Here is a 23,424-nt window from a genome sequence, read left to right as displayed (position 1 = left end):
TGGCTTTTTCATTCTGGGGATTTTCCCTCACTCTGAATCCAATGGCTCCTCCTCTCAAAGAGTGTGAGCTCTGCTAGAACGGTAGCCGCCCTGCAGACTCCCCCCCGTGCTGTCCACAGATATGGAGCTTCACTACCTGCAAATGCTTCAACTTTCAACTCCTCCCCAACATCAAGCTGTTGCTTTTCACTCTTCAACCCTTAAGAAGCATTTGAGAACAAGTTACCATGCTTCCTGGCTCTTTCTTTCTCAATATTTCATTGAATACTTCCCAAGAAAGGGGATATTCTCTTATTGCTTATATATTGTCTTGTAGCCATAGTGCAGTTAATTTAACACGGATTCAACATCTTTAAAGAATCTACACTTTCATCTTCAGGACTAAGGTGCACCTGACCCAATTCATGGTATTTTCAATCATATCCATGTGAAAACTACAGGTGGGAAGTTCAATCTTTTAGAAGCGTAGGCATGTATGGCTAAATTGAAATGTCCTAAGGTCCTTCATTGTAAGGCTCAAACTTAAAACAATAATATACTTTGAGAGAGTGTGTGTGTGTGTGCATTGTAGTATGATTTAAATAAGCAAAAGAATAAAAAATAAACCTAAAATCAAACTCACTAAGTTGATTCTGACCCATAGTGACTTTCTAAGACAGAATAGAAATAGCCCTGTAAATGAGACTGTACATCTTTACAATTGAGTGGAAACTTCATCTTTCTCCCTCTGCACAGTTGGTGGTTTCAAGCTTCTGCCTTGTGGCTAGCAGCCCAGTCTCCTAAAAAACTCAAAAACTCAAAACCCCCAAACAAAAAACTCAAAACCAACCCACTGCCATAGAGGTAGAATTGCCCTGGTGAGTTTCTGAGGCTGTAACTTTTTATGGGAGTAGAAAGCCCTGTCTTTCTCCTGTAGACTCGCTGGTAGTTTCGAACTGCTGACCTTGTTAGCAGCCCAACTCATATAAGCACTTGCCACTAGGGCTCCTGAAATAAGCAAAGGCATGATAAAAATACAAAAAAGCAAGTTAACATGCACCTAGAAGGGAAAGCAGGGGGTGTGAGGACAAGAAACACGTAGATCGTGTAGAAACGAACTACTGCAATGTTCTAATCCTCTAGCTATGCATGGTTAATGTGTGTTCACTGTCTTGTTAATAAATGTATAAGTAACATAATTAGGGCCATGCACGAACCATTCTGACAGTGTGTCATGGACCAAAGGGCTCTCATTGATAGACTTCTGTCCAGCAAACAACAAACACTCACTGAGTGGTGAGAGTCCACACTGTGTAACCAGACTCTCGGAAGATCTCAGAAAGATTTTGAGATGCTCTGAGAACAGGAAATGGCTCAAGATTTATGAGATTCATTTACAGGAGAAAGGTATGGACCATTGCCTGTTAGGCAACTCTGAAACACATGGCTAATAACAAGTTGTTGGTTGCTGGATGCCCCTGAATCGGTTCTGACTCAGCAGCGATCCCTCGGGGAGAGGAGCACTGCCCATGGGGTTTCCCAGGCTGTGAGCTCTCTGAGAGCGGATGGCCAGCTCTTTCTCCTGCACAGGCACCGGGTGGGTACAAAGTGCCAAGCTTTCAGCTAGCAGCTGGACATGTCACCGTGTTGTCACCAATTTATTCACAAGAAACACCCTTAAGTAAGACTGCTGTTCTGAAAGAATGGAAGATGACAAAACCATGATGTGTGTGCTGGGTTTAGGTTAACTGCCAACAGAGGCTGGGTAGCTGAGAAAGGACAGTTCCTGAAGGTTCCGAAGTAAGGAACAAGCAGTGAGCTGTGATTGTAAGACTACTGAAGCATTTGAGAATTTGAGAAGCAGGAAAACTTCCTTCAGTCTGCACTGCCTAAAAACACATCCCATGTCAAGGACCGTGGGACACTCTCCCAGAGGGGATTGGACAAGAAGACGCCCTGTTCTCATTATCTGAAACCACGCTGAAAGGAGCACCAGGGAATATTCCGGGGGGCGGGGGGGGGGGGGGGGGAGAGGGATCACACTGGCTAAAGGGGTGGAAAAAATGATGCAACCAGAGCTCTCTTTCCGTCTCTAATTTTGTGACTCTCTGTAAAAAGGAAGCCACTTCAAAATAAGATCCCCAGAGACCTGGCTTAGAAGACTGGACATGACAAGAAAAACATGACTACGACTCACATTCCGGATTGACCATTACACACAACACTGAAAGACACCTCCACCTACCTGATTGACCATTGCACACAACACTGAAAGACACCTCCACCTACCTGATTGACCATTGCACACAACACTGAAAGACACCTCCACCTACCTGATTGGCCATTACACAAAACACTGAAAGACACCTCCACCTACCTGATTGACCATTACACACAACACTGAAAGACACCTCCACCTACCTGATTGACCATTGCACACAACACTGAAAGACACCTCCACCTACCTGATTGGCCATTACACACAACACTGAAAGACACCTCCACCTACCTGATTGACCATTGCACACAACACTGAAAGACACCTCCACCTACCTGATTGACCATTGCACACAACACTGAAAGACACCTCCACCTACCTGATTGGCCATTGCACACAACACTGAAAGACACCTCCACCTACCTGATTGACCATTGCACACAACACTGAAAGACACCTCCACCTACTGCTGCACAAAACATGGAGCCTACACTTTTTAATCAAAAGCAGAATCATTTATCTGAGAATTGGGAGCAAGTAGGAGAAGACACTACACATCTTGCTAAAAAAAATATCAAAGGCTTGCCAACTAACATAATAAGCAAACAAATAAAGCCCGTGCTCTGACAATCATGTCCCATGTCTTATTGGGAGAACACTTCCAATACAGCAAGCTCTCCTTTTTTTGCGGGGGGGTGAGGTGGGGGGAGGGATATACAGTTTGAAGTTATGGAGAGTTTATCCCAAAGACCAGCCTCTAAAGAAAGAAAGGGAGGGAACAAAAGACAAGCAAATATCATTACATTTTCTTTTTTCATATTTAAGTGTATATCTTTTCTGAAGTCAAGGGGAAAAATCACCTACAAATCGTCTGTCTGCTGCTTTCACTAGCCCACCCACAACATGTAAAAAGCAAGGGTGCTTTTAAAAGGAACGTTTAAGGCTCACAGAGAAATTCGATAATTGCTCTAAAATTCAAATCCCCAATCAATTGAACACCATCGTGGGGATAAGTAAATAGGACCTCTTTAGGGGAAGATTATCCTAATCATGTGGCAAGCTACAGGGGCACCCAAATTTTCTGTGGGGGGCAGATTGCGATAAGATACTCACCAAAGGAATTGTGTCTGGATCCTTTCAACTGGGAAGGTGTTGGTGTAATGTTGGCATTTCACTGTGATCTAGGGGCCAGGAAGGGTCGGGCTGGACAAAGCAATGCCTAATGAAGCTGCTAGTGTGTGAGGTGAAAGAGCCATAAAGCCTTTCAAATTAGCAGCTGAATCCTGACACTCATTAGTGATTATATATGCAAGGGTTTACAACTTCAGCCCCACTAGTACAAGAGCCTAGACGCTCAGCGCACACACAAAAGAAATGAAGTCCAGCCAAAAATAAAGAGCGGGAGCCTTTTACATGCCTTCCCCTTCACACTTTGACGGTTTTCTTTTTCCTTTTCTTCTTCTTTTTTTTCTCCTGTACTAATGACAGAAGTGCAGCGTGCTTACCTTCCAATTTAGTACTAAAATAATTACCAGCCCGACAAAAGTGAGACTTGCATTTTTTTCCCTAATCAAGGAAGGTCTAGTCAAAACTGCTTCTGCTAAATTCTGTACAAGACATAATACACTCTTGTTAACTAAGAAAACCAATAAATCAAGCTGAAGCACTTATTAAAGAATCTTACAGCACTAAATTTATCACTGATGACAAATTTAATTTGCGACTCTGACAGTTTGTGCCTTGCATATACTTCAACAGATTGTTTTTGGGTTGTTTTGGTTTTTTTCGGGGGGGGCAGATTGGAGGAGGAGGAGGGCAGCAATTTCATAAGTAATGAGTGTCAAATTGGACTAGAGATTTTGAGAGATGTAAAAAGTGACTTCCAATCGCCAACGGTTTTGCCTAGCTGGGCCCCGTCACTGGGAAGACGTCATGCATGAAAATGAATCTCCGAGGTGCTATCCCTGGCGTCTTCGCGTTAGGAGTTTTAAAAAATGATGATAATGAGCATTTTGCGAAGCCATTTATAATCATCACTTGGCTCACCCACACGCCATCGCCACAGGTGGGTCAGTACTCGTCCCTGGTTAATGATGATAAGGGAATTGAGATACAGAGGGGGCGCCCCCCCACCCCCAAGAACAGGTTGAACAACTGCAATCTGCGGCAAGGTCATTTGCACAGAGGGAGGGCAGAGAGAAGCAAAAGTAAGGAAATTCACCGAATTGTGTTGGGTCCTTACAAGGAGCTAATGCTGAAGCTAAAAGGACACTGTCCGCACTTGAAGCAACCAAAGGGAATTACATTGCAAATGCACACAAAATGATTACCACGAGCAAGCTTGACACCACGCTTGCGGCTGTGTAATATGAACACGCCCTATTTTCTGCTTGGAACACCTGTGCCGTGCTGTGCACATAGCCAGCCAGCTTGCGGGAGTGACGTTGTCTGTAAACTCTGCCCTCTCCTAAGGCCCACGTTAGCATCTTCTTGGGGTCTTTTCCAGCAGTATTTTCTTTCTTGACAATGCCATCGGCTTATAAAAGCCAAATCTCACTGCCTGGTCCCATTGAAGGCAAACTGAGCGGCCGAATCACAGCCTGGCAAGGAGAAGGCAATAAGCTCCGGAACAAAAGTGTGCAAGTGCACCTGTTTTGCAGACTGATTAATAGAAACGAGCTCCAAGGACTAATCACAAGTCGAGCCCTGTTTTGCAGATTAATAGAACAAAGACGGGGGGGGAGGAGAGGAGGGGAGGCTGCAGCCCTGGAATACAAATAAGCAAAGGTAGGCAGGCACCAGGCTTTCCATGACAGTTGCATGCGGTGAAGCCAGATCCAGAGACCCAAGTCCCAGGGATGAATCCAACGCAGCACCAGCGAGCTCCGGGTGTGATCTCCCACCCACCCCCGCACCAGACAAGCCACCTGCGTTTTACCCTCTTTGCAACTACTGATTTAAAGGGGCCCCAGAATCTATCAGCAGAGATGTCTGGTTTGGGGGGGCTTTGTTGGGGGGAGGGGAGGGATGTCTTTGCACTTCAGTTGGGTAAACCAAAGCACTTGTCGGTGAGGACACACATTCCCACTTCTCCGCATCTTTCCTAGGGTCCAGTCACACCAGTCACCTGGCACCTGTGAGGCATGTGCTTTTGTGCACGCCCACCCACAGGTGCACACGGACTACAGATATATGACAGGTCGGGAAGAACTATGTAATGACAGGTTGGAAACAGAATAAGAGAGTCAATTTCCAAATGACACTAACTGTACAATTTGAGAGTACAAGACTATCAAAATAAAACGTGCCCAAGGGTAAGAGAGTACAGAATCCCAGGAAGGTAGAACTGGGGGGAGGAGGGGTGGATAAAACGAATACTTCTAACTTTGTTACGCAGAGAAAAGCAAAGGCTTCGTTTTCCTCCCACTGTTCATCTTCTCTGTGGATTTATGGACATACTTTTAGAATGTCAGAGTCCCCTCGGCCATTTGGTGGGCGATCTAGCTTCTAAAGTTCTGACTGCTGAACAGAACAAGGGAAACAAACCATTGCTCTCCCATGGCTGACGCTAATCCGCAAATGGCTGAAAACCAGGTGCAGGAAAAAATGCTTTTATAGGGAATCCTCACATCTTCTATCCACGTGAGTATCGGATTAACTGAGAGCGTTTACCCAGCTTGGCAAATACGATCTGTAGGAAGTGAGCAGTGTAATTTTTGTGTGCTTTTTTCTTGATGCTTTTCTGCAGTGACTATTCTTTCATTTTTCCCCCTACCCTAGAGTCACTTGGACAAAGAGGTTTTCCCTGGCATGTATGCATTCCGCCTTATTAATATTAAAATTCCCTGTTTATTGCCATCATCAACAAAGCGAATGTACATGCACATGGAAAACCCAGCATCTACAGTTACGAAACCCAGGATGGGTTACTGGCTAGCCAAACTCCAAAATGTCCCAGGAAGTGAGCCAAGTTCTTCCAGGCTTTTACAAACCATGTTCTAACTCTGCAGAACGTAATTCACCTACAGCAAACAAAACACATTGCCCTGGAGTTGATTACTCTTCACAGGGTCCCAAAAGGACACCCCGGAACTGCCCCCTTGGGTTTCAAAGGTTGTAAATCTTCACGGAGGCAGCGGCCATTATCTTTCCTCTGCAGAGTGACAGACAGGTCCCAACTGCTGGTTTTTCCGGTTAGCAGCCGAGTGTGGCTCCAGGGTGTCTTGTCAACCAGCCACCTTCAAACCAGTATCTTTTTCTCCAGTATCCGTTTTTCCCTTTCATTGCACTACTGAACAGCACACACAGGGTGTTGACAGTAAGAAGGCACCCAATACTCCACAAATGCCTTTTCCACTTGACCAGCAGTGCCTCCAATCCTCATGCGCCAATGTTTCTTGGGTGTTACTGTCCTTCCATCATACCAAAGCAAAATCTATGAATGAGCCAAAACAAGAATTTTTGTTTCTGAAGTACTTCCAATTGGGAGCAGGGACTGAAGGGGGGAGCGAAGCACCTGACAGCAACCCAGCAATATCGCTCCAACTAGTTAGCACATCATTTCCCCGTTGGGAAATTCTGGTTCGATTTTAGCCTAGCATCTTTTACTTTTGCTCTGGAATGTTCGAAGGAAAGAAGTGTCTTTCTACTGAACCCTGATTCAAGACAAAAATCACTCATTCGGTGCCACTGAGTGGATTCTGCCCCGGTAAGTTTCTGAGACTATACAGGTCCTAATGACAGTGGTTGATTTGGTGGCTAGACTTTAAAATTTTTAACACTTAAACTTTTATTAAGACAAGAAGATTTTTATTTTATTTTGCTTTCTAGTTTCTCTCTTTGGCAATCCTCTTTCTAGCACCACACCACTCCAAGCTGTCTCCCTTGGCTCAGGAAGTGTTTGGTGGCATAGCAAGTCCGTGTACTGCACTGACTTCAGGGTGAAGATTGGGTGACCCAGAATTTACATATAGGCGGACAGTCGTTTGGAATGCAGGGAGGAAGACCTTGCACCCAGGCACACCTTTTGTGCACAATCCTTTTGTACTTGGAGTAGGAAAGAAGTGCACACCAGATTCCGGAAAGGATGACGCATCAGCACCACACAGCTGACCTCTCTCTCTCCTTTCTAAAACACCGCATTGGTCCTGCTTAGTCTTCAATTTTGACTCATTGCAGGTTCGTATGAACTTTCAGCACCACTTTCTATTTTGTGGAATTCATCCTAAAGCCCCGTGCCAAGGCAGTGGGCCTGAAAGTACCTCAATTAACCAATAAATATCACCAACGCCTTCAGTTGGCGCCTGGGGAGATTTTATCCTGGTAAGGGTCTTACATAGGACTTAACTGCCTCCTGGAATTTGCCCTTACAAAACAGGCATTTTCTTTCTTCTGCAAACTTCATACATGGGCATCATTACTAGGTGTGGTAAACGCAGGTGCATTTTAACCAAACTGTGCTTGTCTAATGTTTGGACAAAGTCTTCCTAGGACTGTTCCGGAATTCAGGCAGATTTCTAGCTCGCCTAGCCTGAGCCGTGCGGATGCATATTCACAAATGACCACTCTCATTTTCGAGCGAGTTTGCCCAGCGAACAGGGGCGCTTTCAAATGTGCCACTGCCTCCTGTCTGAGAAGTCCGCCCGAAACACTCCACATTCACTTTGAAGGCGTCCTCCAAGACTATCTTTATTCTTCCCGGGTAAAAGCACCGTGCCAACCGTTACTCATACACTGCACATCAGACTCAATGTAAGGGACCTTGAGAATGCCCATATGTCTTCATTTAGCAGACACATCTGCTCGCTCCTCCACGCCTTTGGACTAAATGCAGACTCCTGTGGGTTCCCTTCCTGCTTTCCAGTTACCCAGGTCACAGGCAACTTGCCAGGGGTATAGGCAAGATGCTCTGTAAAAATGCATATAAACACACACTCAACATGACAACATGGGCCAGTATTTTCCTAGATAAAATTTCCTAATTCAGTTTGTGTCTTTTTTGCTTCTCTTCTATTCAGGCATATTACCATAAAAACAAAACAAGCAAAAAATTTTAAAAAATTAAAAAAATTAAAAACAAAACAAGCAAATAAAAAAGAAGTAACAATGGCCATAACTAAAACTTCCCAAATGCCCTTCCATGGAAGAAAATAATATTTATTGAGCATTTACTCAGTGCCAGGAATTTGATATACATGATCACATTCTAATCCCATGGAAATGCACTGAGCTGTGAAAAACAGTAAACAACGGGTGTGGAGTCTGGTAGATTTAGGGCGGCTTCCCACTTCTGCTACTGATGAAATACATGTCTTACATGATTTATGTAACTTCTCCAGTCTTCAATTTTCTTACCTCCCAAATTAGGGTGGAACTACTTTAGCGGGCTACTGCCAGGCTGACAAACCATGTAATATAAAGTCCCTGTAGAGGCCACAGGAGAAACCAAGCCAGTTGTCATCAAGTGAATTTAACAAGCCGACCAGGTGATCCCAGGTGGGTCAGAGTGTGCGGCTTTCAGTGGCTACTTTTTCAAAAGTGGATTGCCAGGTCTCTTTTCCAAGAGCCGACATTTCCGTTACCTGAGATGCACATTAACTATCACTCCAAACAAGGACAAGGACTAAGCAGTTACTGGTATTTGCATGCACATTTGACAGATGAAACCAGGGCACATTTGACAGATGAAACTAAGGCGCAGTTAACTTGTTGAATTAGGCAAATGAATTTTAAATGAGCAAAATTTAAATCAGGTCATAGAGATTCAAGCTCTATGGGAACGGCCTATTCCTAAAAATCAAAACCTGCAGACCTCTGTAGGAGCTCTGGTGGTGTAGTGGTTACGAGTTGGGCTGCTAGCCACAAGGTCGGCAGTTTCAAAAGTACCAGCCGCCACAAGATAACGCTGGTCCTTTCTATTCCTATTAACAGTTCCCTTCTCAGAAACTCACAAGGACAGTTCTACCCTGTCCTCTAGGGTCACTATGAGTCGGCATCTACTCGATGGCAGTGAGTCTGGTGAGAGCAGACCTCTGTATCCATCATGTTCTCCCTCCAGGAAGTATAAGTCCATGCTGTTTACACTGTGTCCAGCCTGAGGGTCACAACAGTGCTGGAGGCCACTCTTCCAGAAGTGTGTCCCACATTAACTGATGACTTAAGGGAAAGGACAGGGGGAGAAGGGGGTGCAGGGGGAGGGAGGGGGTCAGCAAGAAGAGAGCAACTCAACTCAGTTTCAAAAAGCATTCTCTTCAGATGGAATGTTTCTCTGAACCCCATGGTATGAGCCACCCCCCACTAAGCCTCCCTGAGTTTATAGATGTGTCACTGAGAGGGTGAGTGACATCCTGCTGTGACAGCTTTCCAAGGAAGGGCCTGGAGGGCAGAGAGCCTCTTCCCAGTGGGACATGGAACACCGGAGCCCGGGTGGCATACCGGGTTACATGTTGGGCTGTTAACTTCAAGGTCAGTAATGCAAAACCACCAGCCCCACCTCAGGAGAAAGATGAAGATTTCTACTCCAGGCAAGTTTCACAGCCTTGGAAACCCAGGGGGCAGTTCTAGTCTGTACCATCCAGATGCCAGGAGTCAGAATCAACTCAATAGCTTTGCATTTTTGAGTTTAATAAACAGAGTAACTTTGGCGCAGGTAGGCTTATCAGAAGGCGTTAAGGAGGCGTCCTGGAGAATGGGGAGTGCCCAGGGGAAGCAGTGACCTTCCAGCTGACTGTTCCAAAGCCATCTCATCTACATCACAGCCCATCAAGGTAATTCATGGAAACAGTCAAGTCACCTGGACTTACTTGTGAACACACCTTAGCCACTGAGGGGTGTGACCCTCAGAGAAGCAGTGGGGACCACAACCGGACACACACGTATTAGGTGTGTTAGTGTGACCTATGTGAATCACTGTTCGCTTAGAACGATCTCTAATTCGTGATGTACTTACAGTTCAGCATTCAAAATTTAAAAGTCTATGCCTGCTGAGCACAGCCCACTGAGAGCCAAAACCCACTAACTAACTAGAATTCAGCCAGCTCCTTGCAAATTCAACCATTAAGAAAAGGGAACACAGGCAGCCCCCAGGTTGCAAATGACATCCACTCATAACTTTGTCTTTAACAATTAGTAGGTCAAGTGGAACCGGTACATACAATTTTCATTCAGCCGTTAGCGCAAGAAAAAGGCTTGGCCTAAAGTCTTTTCAGTGATTACAAGCTGCACGTGCAGTCAATGACGGTGCCTGTGACGAAGATTTTGCTGTGAGTCTGATTCCGTGGTTTCAGATGGAGGGTCACGTTACACAGCAGTAAAGCCGGGCTGTAAAGACAGCGGCTCTCTGCTGAATGATGGCAGCCGACCACCCTGCTGTGACTGTGTGTGGCTCTCCACAGTCCTGCCAACAATCCAGTCTCATGGACCAGGCTCCAGAAAGGCTTCACTCTGCCTCTTCCAAGGCTTCCACTCAAGAGCTTTGACCCATATTGTTCCCTGTCTCGGTTACCATGAGGAATCCTGCAAATGTTAAAGTTTCCGGCTGTTCCCATTTTGCTTCACCGGCCTTCACACAAATGAATAGATGCCCGGCATTAACGAGCAGGAAACAGGTGTCACCTGGGGACCACCTGTACCGAATATTCGATGACAGGTTTGGAATGTTCAATGGACACTCTGAAAGCCCAACTCTACACTTTGCATGAACTACCTTGACTACAAAAGTGCCCTGAAGGCACAATGGGTAGGTGCTTGGATGGTAACGCAAGGCTGGCAGTTTGAACCCACTGGAGGCTCCGGGGTGGCGGTGGGGGGAAGTCTTGGAAATCCGTTCCCATGACTACTTAAGCCTAGAAAAAGCCAATAACATGTTCTAATTATGTCATGAAATTGCTATGAGCTGAAATCAACACAACAGCAAACACAACAAACTTGGGGGAGAGTCTGCCTAGCTAATGTCCACTTTTTGCCTGTTCGAGGCACAGAGCTATGACATCGGCGATAAAGAAGAGTCGAAAAAGACTGGTGGAGCTTCTTGATGGGGCTAACCACTCTTTATTCGTGAAAGCTCTGGAAAAGTCCAGTCTATTCCCGCAGCTCAGGGACACAGTTTAGGATGTGGTTCCATTTTCCTCTACCACTTTGAGTCCTTCATTATGTGGATCAATGACTATGTCTCACTTCATGTTAGAAATGGACGTTTCTTTCCATTTTGCAAATTGGTGAGCTCAACTATGTAATCGTCAGCTCCTAATTATAGATCCTCATTCATTCATTCATTCATTCATTCAGCAGACAGGAACTGAGCATCTTCCTATGTGTCCAGCATGGTCAAACCTGAGGTTTGCAAAGATAACAATCAGAATGGGCCCGACTCATGGATTTCACAGTCACTGTAAAGCAGCGCTTCTCAACCTGTGGGTCGCGACCCCTTTGGGGGTTGAATGACCCTTTCCCAGCGGTCACCCGATTCATAACAGTAGCAAAATTACAGTTATGAACTAGCAGCGAAAACAATTTTATGGTTGGGGGGGAGGGTCACCACCACATGAGGAACTCCATTAAAGGGTCACAGCATGAGGAAGGTTGAGAACCACTGCTTTGAAGTGTCCTTATATCCCCCAGCACCCACTCTGGGACAGCACGAAGGAACCTGCGAGTATCACTGGAGAAAATGAAAACGCCAGCAGCCAGCCAGCCAAGTCTCAACGGGGACTTCTTCTCCGGAGCACAAGGGGGGGCCTGACTTGAGCAGGGCACACCGCCAGCCCTTCCTTCTTGGTGCATGCGCCCAGGGCTGTTGCCTCTCAGTTGCTTCATGATACTTCAAAAGGAAGAAGACAGGAGGAAGCAGCGCCACCTGCTCCCTTCCTGTATATGCAAAGAAAAGGGAACGCATCCCAGCGGAAAGAAGGACCAGGCCAAGATGCTCCACAGTTGTACAGCACGGTGCGATGCAGATTTTCCATGGAGAAAATCCTGGTCCAGCAGCGCACCACGCAAAAGCAGCTAGGGCTTTCCTGTGTTCTTCCCTTCCACGGCCCCGTTTCCTCCCCAAACTCACACGCTTCCCCACTAAAACCGGGGAGCCCTGCAGAGTGCTGGCCTGGGTTTCTGTGTGTCCTTTTTACAAGTAGATGGAAATAGTGGCTGCTTCCCAAGTTCCCTCAGGAAATCCTGATTGAGTCTAGAGGACCAGCAAGGTCTGAAAATTGAGAATCCCAGATTCTAGCCAAGCCCTTCCCGAAAATAATTCGGTGACTTTGGGCAGTTACTCTCTCTCGGGTGGCCTGAGCAGCACCCAGCATAGGTTGTTGTGTTGTCAGGTGCCACCAAGGTAGTCCTGACGCATACGATGCGCACCAGAACCACACCCTACTCTGGTGAGCGCTGCGATTGAGCTCACAGTCGCAGCTGGTGTGTCAACCGACATTGGTGAGGATCTACTCTTTTGTCCACTGACCTGCTCGACTTTACCAAGCATGACGTCTTATTCAAAAGACGGACCCTTTACAAAGATGAACTTTTAAAGGCTGGTTATTCTCCTATTATTGCTGATAGGATCATTCTATTACTAGATATCTTTCTTCTTTGAAAGATTTGTTGTGGGGTCCAACGATAGTACCACATGTGCACCTTCTCTGAATGAAATGTCATATCCCAATTCAGGGCTTACCACAGTTGATTGCTAAATGAGCTGCTCCCTGAGAACGTGCAGATAAAAACGGAAGATTGTGCCAACGGTTGAGATTAAGCACCACTGAATGCATACCCAAATCGTCCTAAGCCCCTCGACCCACCAGCAACACATCAGATTAAAAACACTACACAAGCTATAAAAATGGCAATTGGATGGAGCTGGTGTCAACTGAATCCCACATAACCAACTGTCGAAACTGGTTTGCAAACCAGGTCTTCACGGATAGGACTGGCCATTGATGGGAGGCAGGAAGCTCGGACATCAGCTTTGCTTTCTCCTTTTTCAAATAAACAGGGTGAGTTGTTAAACCAGAAGTGAATATGATCCGGTGTGGCTTTAAGAGCAGTGAGCTGCATTCTAAAACAGGCAAAAAATGTAAGCAGAGCCCTGGAACTCTAGACCAGGCTGAACCACCAAGGGCTTCAACATGGGAGCGTCGAAGGGCCCAGTGCCAAGAAAAATGGAATGCTAGCCTGGGCCTTTAAACAGAGCCATGTAAAAGCAGAGTGCTTATTTGTTTAACACACAGACACAAGACTATTTTTCCCCCCTCTGCCCATACGTTTCTGAAACCTCCTGAATAAATGCCCCAAATCCCTGAACACATGGTACAGAACCAATATTGTTTTAGAGGCTCATTCTTTCAGGCTAAAGGACTTTTCTGCTGAACGTGGAGCTACCTCCTTCCCCCCTCCCCCCCAAGTTAATTACAAAGTATGACTGTGAAAATAAAATAAATGAGCCCATTTCACCCATCCCCATATCCAAGTCCTATCAGAGGGGTTGCCAATTGGTTTTCTAATCCTCTCACTCAATATCTACTGTTAATTTGTTCGCTATTTCAAGAAGTTGAAGACTGTCAGCAAAATACACGATGCATTACAAAACTTATAATTGGAAATAAAAACATCTGAAGCTTTTCTGACAGGGTAAACACCAAGTACTATTGTGCTGATCAGAAGGAAACGTGAACAACCTTGTAGCTATTTGTGTGCAAACACAATTATAAATGCGGCAGAGAGTGGAATCAACACTTAACTCCCCCTATGAAAGACGCGAGAAGATGACATGAAACGGATGAACAAACAAGCCAAGTTTATGATACAAAATGACGGGAAGGGTGGGGGGAAAGATCCTGCTTCATAGTCCATTTGAAAATGCAACCCAATGGCTTCTCTCTCGTTCTTTCAGCCATTTTAGAATTAGGCTTCCGAGGCTCCATCTCATTTTCCTGCTGCAGAAGTTACTGCACTTCCTCCGCAGTTACTAAACCTGACAGATTACACCGGGGTCCACTCTGCTGTGAAAAAGTGCTCTTTGTTCCTGACCCTGTGGTCAGCATAGAGATCAAATTCCCAGGCCCAGGAAAGCCCCACTCGTATTCATGAAAAGCCACGGGAGGCCAGCGGTGTGTTTCTGTTCAGAACCAGGCGCAGGCGCTGGCCGAACAATACAACTGCCTGGCTCTGGTCGGGGCTGTGCAGACTCTTTCGTCTTGCAGCTTGGCTGTTGATCAATTATTACTCCAGTTTCTTCTGTACACAGGCACTGAGTATCCGAAGTGCCAATAAAATCAGCGGAAAATGCAAAAGGTTTGACGATTTTTAAATGCCAACTCTCACAAGTGAATCTACCTTGCACGAAGCTGCCGGCTACCAGTGCAGCACTGTACTACTGTGCACACTGCCATTGACTCACTTCGGGCTCCCAGCAACCCTGGAGGGCAGAGAGCGTCACCTTTCTCCCGGGAAACCATTGGTGTGTTTGAACCACTGACTTTAAGGTGAGCAGTCTGACATACAACCCACTACGTCACCAGAGCCCCTACTCCTGTTCGAGGTAAGCAAAAACTCGAAGATGAGACCAAGAGTTATTGGCTTGGTTACAATGGGACACGTCCGCGTTTTGTCTCCTCTCTCTAGCCATGCTCATTCAGCCTTTGCAAAGACCTTACTGAACTGAGAGTTCAGAAAGGAAAGTAGAAGCGCCTTGGTGAAAGAAAACCAAGGCCAGGGATCCAAGACAACCTGCCTGGCAACACAGGAGCCTCACCTTTTACTCTGAAAAGGGGGGGGGGAGGGGGAGAGAGAGAGAGAGAGAGAGAGAGAGAGAGAGAGAGAGAGAGAGAGAAGTTACATAAAGCCACTGGTGGACAGAACACTGACTCCCAAAGAAGACAAAGTAACACTCCTGATCTTGTCTCCCCGATTCCTGGAAGAACAGGCGGGCAGAAGAACATGGACAGACGCCTCAAATCCTGCTTGAAGGCATCCTGAGGCAGGGTTGGAGTCCCTGGGCGGTGACAAGTGGTTCAGTGCTGAGCTACTTACTAAAAGGTTGGTGGTTCCAGTTCACCCAAAGGCACCTTGGAAGAAAGGCCCAGAGAGCTACTTCTGGAAATATCTTCCACTGATGTGGAGGAGAGTCTTCCTCTGATGCACATAGGGAGACCTCAACCACTCGGCTTTCCAAAAGAGATCGTGGCTGAACTTAAGTGATTCCCCCGATCAGCAAAGTCAGAATAGCAGTACAACTGCCCATCTTAAAGGTTAACAAAGATATAAAGGAGGCTGGAAGCACCAAATCTCCTGTTATTCCTGTTAATAGCTTCCAGTTTTCAAGTGCTCTCTCTCTGCATGGAATGCATTTGTGGGTTGTTATTTTAAAACCAAAAACGTACAGCCATCAAGTCAATTCCGACTCACAGTGACCTTATGGCACTGGGTCGAACTGCCTCCAGGAGTTTATGAGATTGTAACTCTTTATGAGAATAGAGAGCCTTGTCTTTCTCCTGTGGTGTTGGCTGCTGGTTTCAAACTGCTGGCCTTGCAGTCAGCAGCCTCATCATTTAATCCGCAAAGTAGCCCTGTGTCGAGGACCATCACTGTTGTCACTTCCCATTTTACACGTGAGAAAACAGGCATAGAGAGGTTAAGAAACCCATTCACAACTCCAGGTTTCCCGAAAGTAGAGCTGGGGAGCATCTCTATTGTCCTTACTTTAAAGTCACGTTAATGTAGACATTCCTAGATCAATATTCAGATTGCCAGCAGTCTTGGGAATATGAATTTTAATCATATATCTTCACGGGGAGATCCAAACCACACCTGTAAAAGCGATTTCAAGATAATATTTGAGAAGCCTAATTAATGCTGCTTATTTTCTTGACTTTACCATCCCCTCTAATATTAAAATTAAAATGTTATGGGATGAGCCAATTGAGTTCGGATTATGTCGCGTCTACAGTTTCCTGCAGCATCATCAATGGATCACACCCTGTCCCATCGTATGTGTTCTTGAGATGCTGCAGGATAGGTGATGGGACCCCAAGTCACCCCTCCCCCATAATCCATCACTGCTCTCATCGGGTTTCGCTACACGCTGCCCTGAACTGACTTGAATCTGCTCAGATAAAGGAGGGCGTTTGTCTGCTGCCATCATTTCAGCAACTATCAATGCAGGGATCTCTGAAAGTCCTGCTAGTTCAGGAACAGTCATAAATATTCTGTGCCCTTCGACGATTTTTCAGAAAACATTTTAATGTCTTTGGAGGGCGGGGGGAAAGATCTTAACTCATATATAGAGCTTCTCTGTCAATCAGAGACCATGCCTCAATGGCTGCCTTTTCATTACGAGCTAGGCTGTGAGGCTGGAGATAGCCGCTCTCCTCTACCTTTCACCCAGAAATGCTAATATTAATATCCTACGTACTTATTTGATCGTTATTCTGAGCAAATACCCCCAAGAAACCGAGCTATAAAGCATCGACATTCGAGGAAGGTTCATTAACAACTTGTCATCTGCAGTTGGCACAATCTTGCTTGTCGAAAGCCAAGAGGGTTTGAAGCACTTATTAGTGAAAATCAAAGCCTTCAGTATGGATCAGAACTCAGTGCAAAGAAAACCCAAAATCCTCACAAGCAGACCAAGAAACCACATGATGACCAGTGGAGAAATGATTGGAGTTGCCAAGGCTTTCACTGTGCTTGGAGCCACAGCCCATGTTCCTGGAAGGAGCAGTCAAGTCATCACACAGCCTACTGGATTAGGCAAACCTACTGCAAATACCTCTGTGAAGTGCTAAAGCTGAGCAGTCATCCTGAAGACTGAAGTGCACCACACCGACCCATGGCATTTTCAAGTGCTCCCTGTGCACGTGAGAGCTGGACAATCAACCAGGAAGAACAGAGAACTGAGAACCAAAGCCTTTGAACTATGGTGTTGGCGAAAATACCAAGGACTGCTACACAAACGAGTGTGTCTCAGAGGACGCTAGAATGCTGCTTAACAGTGATGGGGCAACACGTCTTCTCCCATACCTTGGACATATTATCAGGAGCGGCCGGTCCTTGGAAAAGGACATCATGCTGGTGAAATAGAGACCCGTGAGAAAGAAGAAGCCCATCCATGGCCTGGATGGACCACAGTGGCTACAAAGATGGACTCAAACATAGCAACAATTGTGATGAGGGGACGTGACTGTGTTTCCTTCTGCTGTAATTAGGTCGCTCTGAGTTGGGGACAACTCAAATGCGCCCAACACAAACAGCAGCATTACCCTCAAACAGTTTTCAGGTAACTGCTTGATGAGACTGTTTTACTGTCCATTCTCTTGCCGTGGATGACCCCCTACATAATAAGCCAAGTTAATATACATTCATAAAGTTTATAGACACTGGATCTGAAGCTAATAGTGACCGACTGCCATACCGCCACGGATGCGTAGCCAAACCACGCCAGGTGGAGTCTTACTCTGAAGGGTCAAATGCTGACGTCCCTACGCTTTGGGTAATTCTTAGGTAGTAATACTTTGTGCCTGAAATTCCTCATTTGTCAAATGGAAATAAGAATCGTTCCTGTCTCCTAATCCTAAAGGGGTTCTGGGTACTGAATAAGAAAGGAGTTAGAACTGTGCCTAGCATATTGCCCAAGCACCCCATTTACAGTTCATATTCATTGGCAGGTTGACTTTAAACAGAAAGCTACTCCCTGTACCCATCATCTACCAGTCTTTCTGAAGACCAATGAGTAAGGACATAGATATTTACAGACAGTATCTCAACTTAGTCAGACAAGCCAAACTACGGAGTGAGGTGGCCATTCTGAATTCACTCTACTGATCTTCTTCAAGCCTTGTTCTGGAGCATGTGTGATTCTTTTCTAGATAGAATGAGTAAAAGATAAGAGTCCAGGGGTCCTCAAACTTTTTAAACAGGGGGCCAGTTCACTGTCCCTCAGACCATTGGAGGGCCAGACTATAGTTTTTTTTAAAACTATGAACAAATTCCTATGCACACTGCACATATCTTATTTTGAAGTAAAAAAAACAAAATGGGGAAAAAACACCCGGCAGGCTGGATAAATGTCCTCGTTGGGCTACACGTGGCCCGCAGGTCATAGTTTGAGGACCCCTGAGATAGATCTTCAACTCTGTCTACACAAAGAGCCCATAAGAGAAAGAAACACTATAGTTCTGGAGTCGCCTAACATAGAGGATCTTCTGGTGTAACTCTTCCATTTGCAGAGAAAGAAGCCGGGTCTACAGACTAAGGAACTTTCCCACGTACACAAGCGTACTTAGCAGACCCAAGACAAGAAATAATGGTAAGCAACAGACCAGGTATTGTCTAACCCCTGGCACACTTCACCTAGTTTAATCCTCATCATAACTTTCTAATGTAGGCATTATTTTCTTCATCTTAGAGATTCAGAGAATGAGGTTTTAGCTGACTGATATAGTTTCTCCACAATCGGACAACCAGTAAGTGTTCGGGCCAAAATTAAAATGCTGTCTCTCTTGGCCCCAAAAGAAACGCGTCCGCAGTCAATGTTTCCTAGAGCTCACGTCTGAGATTTCCAGTACGAGGTCCTTGACTTCCAAACTGCCTGTGCATCTGCCTCACCTGAGCGATCAATTATACAAAATATCCCAGGCTGGGCTCCATCCCAGGAAGGTGAATCCAAGACTCCAGGGACGGGCTTCTGGAACCTACGGAGGTGACTGCGGACTCTGATGTGCAGCAAGATCAGAGAAAGCTTGAATTAAGTGAGCTAGATCTTTGATGATCACTCCCAGTGGGGAAGGAGAGGGAAATGAGTTACCTAGGGCTGACTCTGGGTGAGGGGCCGGTGGAGTCTCCTGCTCCCGCACCTTCTGAGTCACACAGGTGCACTCACAGCTCCTGTCACATTAGCATACGCATGGCCACCAAACCCCAGTGGCCATTGGTCTTGCCTAATGGAATCTTTACTCCAATGGCAATAAAACAAGTAGATTCTCTGCTTTCGTAGCAGGATCGGAAGATGTGCGTTATTGGAAAATGTAGCAGTAAGGAGAACTCTCACTGTTTTCATTTACGGGCTGTCCTTACTGCTGGGGGCGGGGGCACAACAACAAACCGAGGGGCATGTTCGAAGGTACACTTACCAAGGTGCGCCGTATATCCTGAATCCCTTCACTGTTACCTCCGAGTCTTGTAAGTAAATACTGTTTGTCAGGAGGGATTGAACGTTGTCGAAATCCTCGGGTTTCAATTTGGACACAGAGGGAAAACGGTAGTAGTCCTGTTTCACAAGGTCCGCCATGAATTCCTTATCGAATGTCAGTTCATGGTTTCCAGCAATCACTATTTTATATTCATACGGCAGGTTTCCTGAAATAAGAAAGGGGGGGGGGGAGCACCAATTAGCATGTTCATTTCCCATCACAAAGTACAACGGGGCAAGACTGCGTGATTAGCAGGCAGCAAACCAAATGAAACGGCTCCCGCGTTCCTCTGCATTTCCATACGAAGCGCAATTTATGACCACCCCTTTCCGCTTCACACACACAAAAATGACAACAGGAGATGGAAGGCAGCTATGAAGCTGAGCCAGCTACTAAGGAGACATGGAGTGTTCTGCTGCCAGCTCCTGTACCCTACAGAATCGCCGTGATGAAGGCCCCGTGCAAGGAATGCATAAGTGTGGGGTGAGATGGGCTAAAACCTGGTCATTTATAAAAGGGCTGAGGTTGGGTTGCTCCTCAAGAAGTAAGCTAACCACTTATCCTTAACTATTCGGGTACCTGCTGGATTTCTAGTATAGCCTTCACACCACCGAGAAAATCCAAACAAAACCAACTCCCCATGGCATAGCCGAGCGTAGGACAATTTCCCTGGATGAAAAGGACCACACAGCACTATTTCATATTGCTGGACTGATTTTAAGTTTTACCGTTTGGTTTCTGAATCAAAGGAACCTTATTAATGGCCGCTGATTAGAAGGCTAACTCCCCTCCCACTGGGATGGGAGAAGAAACTGTAAAGTGTAAGCCCCTTTTTAATATTTATGGTATGGAAATGGGAGTTCTCCGTGTGTGCCTTTTATGCAAAAGTTTCCCGATCAAAATCAGATAATTCTGGGAAGAAGAATGAAAGCTATAAAGGAAAACCCAAACACCAGACTTCTGCATAGATTTATAATGTTTGAATAAAGTGCAGATCATACATATTAATACCTCATCGTGTAGTTATAAGAACCAAAATCCAAAGGGAGATAGTGCTGGGCAGTTGTCCCATCCTGAAATTAATGCCCTTTTCTCTACTCTGTCACCACTCATCCTTGAAAGCTCCTCGCCAGGCTGCTGTTGATCTTATTTCATTGGGGGGTGGGAAGGGGAGCGTGGACAATGGCCCCGATAATTCCTGCTTCCTGAAACTCTGGGGTCTAATGCAAAATTAATGTTTCCTGCTGTTCTAGGAAGAATTAAAGCTACTACTAGCAGGAAATTGGATACACTTGTAAGAATGGGTCCTTACCAGCAAGGCAGAGTCAATGAGTTGACTCGTGAAGCTTAAAGGGGAAAATCATTTTGATTTTCTTCTTTTTCTTGGTTCAATTGTTGTCATTGGTCCACTTGGGTTTCAGTCATGCCAACTGCCAAAAACTCAGATGACACTGCCAATGACTACATATCAACTCCCCGCAATTACCTCAGCAATCCCGTGCAAAAATGGGTCTGCTGAGATTGAGATGGCTTGTAAAACAAGATTATAATCTTGTAATGTTACTGATGTTTCTTTAGCTTTTAATTTTTAAGTTTATAAAGTTAGTAGCAAAATCACATGTGTAGCGAGTGCACTGCTAAAGCGTCTTAAGAGCGATATGAACGTGCTGTGTCATTTCAGGAAAGACCGCCACAAAGAGATCAAACCAAAAATGCTGTGACCAAGTTTGACAGGAACAAAAAAGGGTCATTTTGATTACTGTGTGATATGCCACTGGCCTCAGCTATCAATAAGATGGGTGATATGCTAAGAAAGACCTCTGTTAGAAATAGGAACTCTCATCCACTGCTGGGGGACCTGTAGGTATGTACAGCCATCATGGAAATCGATTTGGCGATACGTAAAACAGATGGAAATAGAGTTAACATGTGACCCAGCAATCCCCCTACTGGGCATATACCCAGAAGAGGCAAGAAACAAACCAAGGCCAGACATCTGTGCTCCAATGTCCACTGCGGCACAGTTCACAATCGCAAGGAGTTGGAAAGAACCTAAATTTCCATCAACAGATAAATGGATTAAAAAACTGTGGCACATACATACAATGGAGTATTACGCATCCTTAAAAAGCAGAGATGAACTCATGAAGCACCTCGCCACATGGGAAGATCTGGAGGAAATCATGCTAAGTCAAGTAAGCCAAGCACAAAAGGGCAATACAACATGAGTCTGCTGGGGTAAGCTCAAAAAATCCAAAAGGGGCATAGGGAAGAAGCTACGGTATACATACATCCCTGGGTGAGGGCCAGGTAATATGGCAGGGGCCAGACTAAACTCAGGGATACATATGGTAGCCCACTAAAAAGGGGGGGGGGGAAGACATGGGTAGCTGGAGGAACAGGTCACTAACCCACCCAACGGGAGGGTGTTTCTTATCTCTCCAAAGGAAAAGAGGGACCGGACTTTAACCCAGTGTTCCAAGAAGAGAACACAACACTGGCATGAAGCAGGGGGAACCGACAGAGTCCTGAGTGCCCAGCCTCATTACCAACGAAGTGGACAGCCCCTGCTTCCCCCAAAAGAATTCATTTCAGAGGACAGCACTGAAGCAACAGCACACGGAGAGGGATGTGTCTGATCAGAGCACACTGGAGCAAACAAGGTAGGGAGGAAGAGAGAGTGGAGCACATCCTGGCCCACCAAGCCCCGAAGACAGTATTTCTGCTGAGAGCAGCCAATACACAGAGAGGACCATAAGACCGGCCTCACCTCGAAACACTATGGTCCTCACTGACCCATAGCACCATGGGGAACAACAGCGGAGAAGCACAGTGGGATTGTGCCCGCCCTGACCCACCACACCGAGGCGAGACGCTGGGGGCACGCAACAGAGCAGCAAGGGGAGCTGAGCAATGAAGTCCCCAGGGAACAGCCAAAATAGCCTGTGGGGCTAGGGCATGGCACCCTATCACACTAGACTGGAAAACACTCGTGAAGGTCAACAAATCGACTTTGAACTATTTATAGCCTTTATTTTTTCTGTCCTTGGCTTGTTGTTGTTGTTGTAGCTATATGTTGTTATTTTATTTTGCTCAGTCTTGTGTTTGTGCGTATTGTCTCTTCATGTCTACCTTGATGGGATAGGTGGGATCAACAAGCCAGAAGAGAGAACAACAGGACGACAGTGGGGCAGGGGAGACATGGGAGAAGAGGAGACGGAATAATGGAAGTGGGTGTTAACAAATCCAGAGACAAGGGAACAACAAGTGACTGAAAATCGATGGCAAGGGGGGTGTAGGAAGTCTGGTAGGGCTTGATCGAGGGCAATGTAACCGAGAGGAATTACTGAAACCCAATTGAAGGCTGAACATGATAGTGGGCGAAGAGGAAAGTAAAAGGAAATAGAAGAAAGAACTAGGAGGCAAATGGCATTTATAGAGATCTAAATACAGGCATGTACATATGCAAATGTGTTTATATATGATGATGGTGAAATCTATGTACATATATTTATAGGCTTAGTATTAAGGAAGCAGATGGACATTGGGCCTCTACTCAAGTACTCCCTCAACACATGAACATTTTGTTCTAATCATCCAGCACTCTGAGATGCTCACCTCCTGACATGATCGCTGAAGACAAAGCAGATGCATAAGCAAATATGGTGAAGAAAGCTGATGGTGGCCAGCTACCAAAAGATACAGCATCTGGGGTCTTAAAGGCTTGAAGATAAACAAGTAACCATCTAGCTGAGAAGAAACAAAGACCACATGGAAGCACACCAGCCTGTGTGATCATGAGGTGTTGATGGGATTATCAGGCATCAAAGACCTAGAGCAAAAGCTCATAATGTGAATGGGGGTGAGGGGGTGAGGAGTGAAGGCCCAAAGCCCATCTGTAAGCAATTGGACATTCCCTTACAAATCTGGTTAGACCAAGTGTACAGATAAGAGCTGGAAACACAGGGAATACAGGACAGATATTCAGAGAAGCCATACCAGGAGAGTAAGGGTAAGGTAGGTGGGAGGAGTGGGGAGGGGGAAAAG

General features: G+C 45.8%; 1 protein-coding gene across 1 annotated transcript in view; it reads right to left on the bottom strand.

Moving 5' to 3' along the window:
- MPPED2 (metallophosphoesterase domain containing 2) overlaps nt 1-23,424 on the bottom strand; it is a 210,567-nt gene that overhangs the window by 72,878 nt on the left and 114,265 nt on the right. The window contains exon 4 of the mRNA XM_075548390.1: nt 19,318-19,543. Coding sequence (XP_075404505.1) covers nt 19,318-19,543 — 226 coding nt within the window. The remainder of the gene's footprint in view (nt 1-19,317; nt 19,544-23,424) is intronic.

Source organism: Tenrec ecaudatus, chromosome 4 (genome assembly GCF_050624435.1).
Source record: "Tenrec ecaudatus isolate mTenEca1 chromosome 4, mTenEca1.hap1, whole genome shotgun sequence".
NCBI lineage: Eukaryota > Metazoa > Chordata > Mammalia > Afrosoricida > Tenrecidae > Tenrec > Tenrec ecaudatus.
The sequence above is the reverse complement of the archived record's forward strand: the minus strand, read 5'-3'. Positions and strand labels throughout refer to the sequence as shown.